The sequence below is a fragment of the Cyprinodon variegatus genome, unplaced genomic scaffold (genome assembly GCF_000732505.1).
Source record: "Cyprinodon variegatus isolate N-32 unplaced genomic scaffold, C_variegatus-1.0 Scaffold403, whole genome shotgun sequence".
In the NCBI taxonomy this organism is placed as follows: Eukaryota; Metazoa; Chordata; class Actinopteri; order Cyprinodontiformes; family Cyprinodontidae; genus Cyprinodon; species Cyprinodon variegatus.
Genome location: NW_015150856.1, coordinates 344,996 through 354,237, shown reverse-complemented (window position 1 = coordinate 354,237; position 9,242 = coordinate 344,996). Strand labels below are relative to the sequence as shown.

Sequence of the window (9,242 nt, the reverse complement as noted above, 5' to 3'; positions counted from 1 at the left end):
AGTACTTCAGGGGCTCTGAGCCATTTGTCTGCCATACACCTCTGTGCTCATTGTAAAATCTAATGGGCTGTTAAGATTGCTACCATGTAAACCTGCTTGGGTGGTTTATGTAGGGGAAAGCTGCCTTTCTGTTTAACCCCAGTTTTCTCCTGTTTATGTGTTGGTTAAGTAGGTTATTTTGTAGGTTTTTATATTGTGGTTGCATATTGAGTTTGGTAAGTCCACTTTTCTTTTTCTGTAGGGTTGTTTTGTTTGTCATTTTGGCCTGGGCTCTCCCTGAAGCCTTTACCATCATTTACTCAAAAGAAATAAAACTTTTAAAATGCCCTTTTGACTCCTTCATTCACTGTCTAAATCGATGTTGGTCCCTTACACCCCCTAGACTCAGCCAGGGGATGTAACACCAAACAACAGGATAAAGTCCAGGGAACACAGCTGACTGGTTGAGTACGATGCCGCCAGAGTAGCGCTCTGATCTTTAGGCAGTTTCACTCATTCTTCTATGTAGAATCTCTAGCTCCATCAGTGCACAGCCATTTTTATACCTCTTCAGAGATCTGACAATCGGATTCAAGTGTGGACTCTTTGCAGATTATATCACATTATGGAGACTTGTGAACATATTTTGATTAAAAAGAAAAAAAGACTTTAAAAGACAATGACCAAATGTTGAAAGTTGGGACTCTGCATTTTAGATGCGCTTAACATAATAAAATAATGACAGACATTATTTTAAAAAGCTAGCTGTTATTTTAATCATTCCTTAATAATGAGCAGAATTTTAGGGGCAATGTAATTCAAGCTGTAAAAATCCTGTAAAACAATTATGTTTCAGAACAATTTAGAATCAAACAAACTAAATGTTTGCAGCGGGTTATATTAGTGAAAGCTAATCAGCCTTTAAACCATCTCAATTAACTTTAAAATGGGATGGGGGCTCTCGATTAACAAATTCAAAACGAAGTGGCAGCAAAAACATATTTAAATTAGTTGCATCATCTGCATTATTGTCCCCACCAACTGAAGTACAAACATTCTGAGTCCCGTTGGTCAAAAGTCTGCCAGCAACAAACTAGAAACTCTGCTGGACAAATTCATAATTTGAAGATTTTAATGTTGAGAAAAAAGAACATATGAGATATGAGCAAAGATTTAGAGTGGAAGTTACCCACATTATACAGAAACAACAAAGGAGAAACTCAGAGCTCTTTGCAGAAGAGGATTTGCCTGAATGAGAAAAAAAAAAAAATCAGCAGAGTGGTCTGATTTCCTAATTTCCCAGATGTCAATTTAGAAAGAGAAAGTAACAGAATATGAGTTAGGATTATAAACCCTCATGTAGTGCAGGAAAACATGGCTGCAGCTTTTCTGGTCGATACTGAGTGTGGCCAGCAGCACGAAATTTGACCGAAACCAAAGCTGTCTTAGGAGGATGAGAACTTTCAATATGACAATACATTCAATTCCTGCCAATATTTGCAGAAGGGCGGGGCTGTGGATTTACTTAAAAATCTAAAAACTGCTTTAGTGCAAAGATTAATTGTTAAGGTGTTTCTAAGAAATAAATCCTTTAAAATCTGCACGTTTGATCATGCATTACGACCTTTTAGTGACTTCCAATAATAAGACATTTGTTTAATCAAGGTCAGCCTTTAGTGTGAGAACAGTTAGTAGCTTATTCACCTCTTACCTCACCCTGGTTATTGGCGCCTAAGTAGCAGAAGCCGTTTCCCTATGACTTTCAAGCACTTATAAAGTATTTAATAAAGCAGGACTTTGCTCTTTTAACTCGAGCAGTGAAGTTATACACTGAAAGAAACAGAGGAACCTTATACCACCTCAGTGGGAGCAACTCTAAATGCTGAATAAACAAAATGTCTGTGGAAGAAGAGATTTATATTGAGAAACTAGCGGATCTTAGCTCACGTACACACTAGATATTACCCAAGCACCATCAGTAATGTGACACAGTGCACCATCAGCAGTTCGACATGACGAAGCACTGGTAGAGACTCCCATCTTTCACTGCACACCCACAGAAAGAAAAAATCCAATCACTGAAACACTCCAAATCATTGAAGTCATTCAATCTTACTAATGGAACTGGAGCGGAAGACGGACCGAAGAAACAGAAGGCGAACTGGGCTTTATTATGAACCACTGTCTGCCACTGGGGAGAACCACAGCAGAACGAACAAAACGTTCCCAATAAAGCAGGACTTCTAAAATACACACCTGTGGCTGATGTTCACAGCTGAGTTGTTCTGGGTTTAAAAACATCTGGGGCTAAATCATAGGTCTCAACGTTAAAAATAACTGCCGTCCAGCAAACAATGAAGCGCTAGAATGTAGAAATGAGCAACTCAGTAGAATTAGATTGAGAAGATGAGAATGTATTAATAATCCACCCAAAGACTTTTCTATCCACAGTAGGACATGTTCTGCCCACTAACTGTAAATTCATTGTAGTCCTGTCTCTGTCGACATCATAAACTAGCCTAAATTGATTTGGGCTGAAATAATTATTCAGATTGATCATGATTATTCTATTATTAAAATAATAATTTTGCTCTTTCACTCTAATTTGTCCTTTCCTTTTGAAATAATAATTTCCATAATAATCATCAACCAATAATAATTGACTGTTAACTGGAGTGTAATTCAATTCATTTCAGTTTATTTCTATAGCACCAATTCATAACATGTCATCTAAAGGCACTTTACAGTTCACCAGATCATACAGCATACAAGTTTTCTATCTAAGAAAAACCAGTTGATTGCATCGACTCATTGACTCGAATGCAATCCCTCACACTAAGCATGGTTGTAGTGACAGTGGAGAGGAAAAACTACCTTTTAACAGCAAGAAACCTCCAGCAGAACCAGGCTCAGTTTGAGCGTCCATCTGCCGAGGCCGACTGGGGTTCAAGGAGACAGAAGCAGAGAATCAAAAAGCAACAGTAGAAGGCGGCCCCGTCCAGTAAACACACAGCCAGGCAGACGAGCTCCGGGCCAACGCCCATGTCAGAGGATGAAGAGAGCACATCCAGTGAGTCACAGTCAGAGAAACAGGACTACACTGAAAAACAGGCCGATCTCCAACCTCTATAAACAAGGGTGTTGATGGCAGCAGCACAGCTGATATCACAGACTCTTAAACATGCCTTTAGCTCACAGAGCAACCCACCTTGAGCTGCAATTATACCGAAATTGTAAAAAAAAAAAAAAAATTGTAAACATTTTGAGTTTTTTTCAAACCATTTAGTGGGTTCGGCTTACAGTGAGGTGCACTCTACAGTCCAAAAAATATGGTATTTTGGTTAGTAGCAGCTATAATTTTCCAAACAAGTTAACTTTTATCGCAGATGTAAAGATGGTGTGGCCATGAGTGGCAATATAAAAGGTATTCCAGAATTAGAGAACATTACAGCCTTCAGAATTTTTAAAACCTTTATGTTTCATTTAGGATCCAATATTGAGGGAATCTTAAATATCAGAACAATTGTGAAAAACAACTGTAATATATTTTTTAATATCTCTATCTAAAATCTGCAATATAAATACGCAGATAGAATCATTTTCTCCAGTATTTATTCAGCTCCAAAATTTCCCTCCAGCAATGCATATAAGGCAAAACTTTCCTGTCTTTAACTGCACATTTTTCATTTAATTGAATTGTACAATGTTTTTTTTTATTTAGGTTGAAAGTTTATTTATCCCACTGGTTAAAAATTATTTGGTTAGCTGTACACATTCCTGTTGTTCATTATTATTTCCTGTCTATAGCATCTCTTTATTAGAACCTTTCTAATTTTTCATACACACACAAAAAAAATATGATTGCTGCTGATTGCTGCTCATATCGGGTCAATATTAGGATTGGTCAGTAATCAAATTTCGACTATCAGTATTGTAAAGAAAATAATAAAGTTGTATTGATGCCTCTATTTCAGAGTTTCTGGTGAAAACAGAAATCGAAAAAGCCATCAAATATTTTAAATAAACTAAAAGCAAATGATTTTCATGAATCTTGTGCTTTGATTTATACTAAAACCCTGTTATGAATACTGAGAGACATGAAACGGTGTTAGTTTACCTTTAAAAAATAATCATGTGATTTCCTATGAGTAATTGCATATAACATTTTCTTTCAAGTCAGAATTATGGTTGGGAAATGCCAAGCTGGTAATATTACTCCCAATCAAAATAAACTAAAACATTATAGAGAAAACTAGCAGGGGTGCATCTGTTAACGGTTCACTGTCTACAACCAGCAACATGAGTCAGCAGCAGCATCATCCTCCTCCTCCTCCTCCTCCTCCTCCTCTTCTGCTTCAGGGAAACAAACCTAATGTTTTAGATGTTTGTCTATACTGACACTGGTTCCAGACACCTGGCATCGGTGCCGTATCGGTTAAAACGTGAGCAGTATCCATCACTTCAGCACTTAGATATTAGCTGAAAAACAGTTACTGTCCCTGTGCAGATAAAACAGACACTTCATGTCAACTGTGAGCAGAAATTATCGCACTCTGCCTCAAGTCACCACTTGTTGACGGGAGAAAGTCAGAATATTGAAACAATACAAAATCATGATCTCTTTGTTTTTACTGTGACTGTCACACCCCGGGGTACACCCAATAATCAAACCTACTTAAATACAGCATGTGATTTGGAGGAAAGTTGTTGTTGCTGAAAATAAAAAAAGGTATATCTTTTGATAAAGCTTATAGTTAGAGGGGCTCAGGTTATCCAGAGCTATCTCTACAGTTATGCTGCTATAGGCTTAGACTGCTGGAGGACATAGGGACCCCTTTTTCATCATTCTGCTTCATTCTATCTCTCTTCTTCCACTCTGAAAATTTGTTAGTCCAATCTCTAACATTATGCTCTGCAGAGAATTGTACAAAATATACATAATATATATTTAGGTATGTTATTTTTGTGATTATACTGGGAAATATGTGCATAAAAAAAGTAGAAAAACTTCCCACAAAAGAAAATGAATCCATCATCATCGTGTAAGTTTAATGTTTTTTTTTTATTATTATTTTAAAACCTAAAAATAGATTTAAATAATTCATACCTAATTCAGTTACAATCTAAAAAAACACAGATAATATGATCAAATATGTCCAAGAAAAGCAAATACTAGTTAACCTAATCGACCAACTCTCCTAAAACCTTGGTGCAAACATGACATTTTGAAATTGGTTGATAATTATTCAGTTCTTGTCCTTAGAAGAGAAAAGCAGTGTTCCAAACATCATGTTGGAAAACATGTTGTAGGATCAGATCTTTTTACAACTAGTTCAGCTACGATATGATCAGTCAGTCAAAACAAAGAACGAACTAAAGTTTGTGCAGATTCAGCTAAGTTAACTGCTCTGGATCCTTCAAATATTTAAACACTTGATGAAAAGCTGGAAAATTTAGAGGCCGTGACTATTTGAGTGAATGCATTTGAACAGAGAGAACAGAAAGGTAAATGCTGAGTTTTATTTCTCATAAAGACAAAGTTTACAGATAAATTAGAAAAAGGCTCAGGTGACAGATGTTTTCAACATAGAGACAGTTTGCTGAAATATATCAGGATCATTTAAATTAAATATAAATTTAAAGATCGAATTATATATATATATATATATATATATATATATATATATATATATATATATATATATGTTTTTTAGCTTTAAAAGGAGAATTCTCTACAAAGATGCATCATGTAAATTAGACGTCTTCATTGCTCTCAGCAGATGATTTCTCCATTGGAAGAGCTTTGCTGTATATAGTCAGAATACGCTGTGTACACACTAAGGTCTCATCCAAATCCAAACTAGATAATAGGACTGGAAATATTCTGACTGAAACGGAGAGGCTGAGTGCACACCAGTCAGCCTGCCAGTCAATCACAGAATAACTCAGAGCCACAGGACAAACAATCCCCCATGCACACTCTACATGGAGCTGATGGAAACTAGTCAGCAGTCACGTTACTGGTCTGTGAGAGAAAGTTGGAATCTTAGGAGAGAAGCCATGTTTAGTTGAGAAAAACAGTTTACTTAGGACAGCGGATTAAAAGTAGCTGTTACCAATTCTGGCAAATTTACATTGATGCATTAAGCCGACGTGTTAATAAATGCGTGTTGTCATAATTCAAGTAAAAAAATGCAAACATACATGCAACGCATGAATAAAATCAGTAGAATCCACAGATATTAACCCGTTTCTTTATCATCAGGGTAACGGATTTCTGCATAGTAGGTTTTAACTGTAATCTACCGTTTAGTGAAATAATTGTCACCCTTTTTTTTTTTTTTTTTTTTTTTATGCTCTATCCAGAACTCCTCAAATGTAAATCAGTTAGTTTCCTCTGGATTGAATTCTGTAAGGAATGTTCTTTAGCAACTGCGATGGACTGGCGACCTGTCCAGGGTGTACCCCGCCTCTGGCCCATTGATTGCTGGAGATAGGCACCAGCAACCCTCCCGACCCCACTCGGGACAAGCGTGTTAGAAAATGGATAATGTTCTTTAGCAAACTTTCGCTCTTGGATTATTCACTGATTAATTAAAAAACGGACAGATTAATCAATTAGCAAAATGATTGCTAGTTACAGCCATAGTCACTACACAAGTTTGTTCCCGGTGGCCACTACACTTACATTTTATGAGCGATTCTGCCTTTTTTCTGACATCTGGGCTCCCTCCCCAGGCATATTTCAACACTAACAGTAGCTACACTGAATTTCTCAAAAATATACTGAAATTAGGCGGATTAACTGACCTTTACTGACCACAACGGTTGCATGAAAACTGTTTTTAATCACTTTAACTTCCTTATTTTCACATACAAGTGAGAGAAGTGCTGTGAAAACACAAACCCTGCGTCCTTCAGACTGTCACCAACTCCCCCTGAGAGCTTGCAAGCAGGTGAACAAATCAACTACCGCCCCGCCTGCAGACAGAGCACCAGCTTTGAAAGCAGGGGTGAAGTGACAAGGCTCAGGAGGATAACCAAACAGCTGATATGTCAAGCTGAACTGAACAGTGGTGAGGAGTGTTTTTTTTCTACCCAATAAATCAACTGCTTCACTGCCTTACCATGGCTGCAGATCGATCAGAACAACATCTCTGGGTCAGTCTAATGGTTTGTATTGAATCGAAAAATAAGTGGACTTAATTAGCAACGACCCGAAGCACACAGCTGTATCACACAAAAGAATAGTCAAAAATTATACATTGTGATTTCTGGATTTTTTTTTTTCTTTTTAGATTATGTCTCTCACAGTGGAATGCATCTATAATGACAACTTCAGACCCATCCATAATTTCTAGGTGGGATAACCTGCAAAATAGCAAGGTGTTCAAATACTTATTTTCCTCATTCTTTTTTGTCTCTTTGCTAATTAAATCCACTTATTTTTTTAGAGGGGATATAAACCATCAGACTGACCCAGAGATGTTGCTCTGATCCACCTGCAGCTGTGGTAAGGCGTTGATACTGTAGTTATATTGGGTAGAAAAAAACACGCCTGACCGTTTTCCTCACTAGCTCTAGCACAGAATACCCCCTAATCCACTATATCTATTCTGGATGTGAGCCAGAATGATTGACAATTAGAAGGATCCCTTATTTCGATGATTCACGCTGAAATAAAATAAAAAACATAATTTGGACTAAAAAGAAAGGTTATCTTAACGTTTTATATATGGTATCAAAGTAACAATATTTCAGAGAATTAAAGTTTGATGGTCTAGTTTAGGGCACCAGCAAATCAGTAACTCCGCCTCTGAATGGATCGGTAAGGAAGTTTTTGTCACTGCCTGCTCTAGAAAACACTATGTCTGCTTTTGTTGCCAAGAGTTAAAAATAAAAATGTTTAGCTTAGAGGTAAATTACTTTTTTACATGGAATCAACCTGGTTTCAGTTGTTTTTCCCGATTATAAATTAAAGCACTATCAATAACCATTCATTATGAAACATTTAAGCTCGAATACAAACCAAAAGTTGAAGAAATCCCTAAGGGGAGCAGATATTTCATTACAGATCTCTATATCGTTGATTGAGAAATCTCTCGGGAACATTACCTCAACATTCTAAAAATTAAACAACTGACGGATAAGACCAAGAAGCTTCTCTATTCTAACTTTAATCAATAACAACAATAGATCTAATAAACCATCACAAACACAGAGACAGATTTCCCTACCTGATTCACAAACCACTGATCCTGGCTTGAGCTCCAGCATCATCGTAACCATAGCGATGTCTGGGGTGTAGAGGATCTGGGTGCGGTGAGGTAGTGAGACGGTCCAAAGCTCCGGTGTGGGGTGCAGCACATGTACCCATCCGCCTTTACTACAGGTTACTTTAGAGCCGTAGCGCTGTCCAATAAGGTCAGAGGAATGGCGAATCGCTCCATAGCGGGTCTGGGTCTGAGCACCATGTTGTACCTTGACAGGCGTCACCGAGTTGTGGCCCAGGTGGACGATGGCGACGTCCCCATCTTTAATCAAATCTGAATATTCCACAAAGCTCATGCTAGGCAATAGGTCTGAAAGAGAGAGGTAAAACATGAGTTACACTAAATAAAAAAAATACTGTGGCTGTGCTTTGTGTAGTCTGGGAGGAAAATAGACCATACTGCCTCTATCAGACAAGCTTTCAGATATTTAAAACTATTTTTTTCTTATAGAAAGTGAATACTTTGAAAACTACTGATATTTTTTTTTGTTGATTAAACTAAAACACAACTGAGCAAGTTTGGAAAAACAAACAAAATCAGCATGAAAAGCTTATAGTTACAGTTGTTAAGGTGCGCTATCTTTTATGTTATTACAGGCTTAGGCTGCTGGAGGACTTAGCAACCAATTTTTATCTTTCCACTTCATTCTATCTCTATTTTCCTAAATCAATATTATATGTCAGTTAAACCCTTAACTTTATGTTCTGTCCGATTGTTTTTGTCACATTAGATTAATGTGGTTTGGTGCTGTTTAGCTGTGACATCATCCTTGAAAGAAATATTAGCTTGACTGCTGCCATCAGCGCTTCCATTAAAGATGATCGAGTTTGGTCTGTTTCCAGTGCTTAATTCAGTTTCTCTCCTAGACATAGCTATGGACTCTGCTTTTATTGTGACTAACTGTATGTACTCTGTTTGATCCCCTTTGACATTAAGACAGGCTCCTCTTAATGGTTTCCTTCAAAAAAAAAAAAAAAAAAAAAAAAAAAA

General features: G+C 37.1%; 1 protein-coding gene across 1 annotated transcript in view; it reads right to left on the bottom strand.

Moving 5' to 3' along the window:
• Positions 1 to 9,242, bottom strand: part of trmt61a (tRNA methyltransferase 61A) — a 39,303-nt gene that overhangs the window by 23,605 nt on the left and 6,456 nt on the right. Inside the window, exon 2 of the mRNA XM_015387816.1 lies at positions 8,217 to 8,561. Coding sequence (XP_015243302.1) covers positions 8,217 to 8,547 — 331 coding nt within the window. The 5' untranslated portion in view covers positions 8,548 to 8,561. The remainder of the gene's footprint in view (positions 1 to 8,216; positions 8,562 to 9,242) is intronic.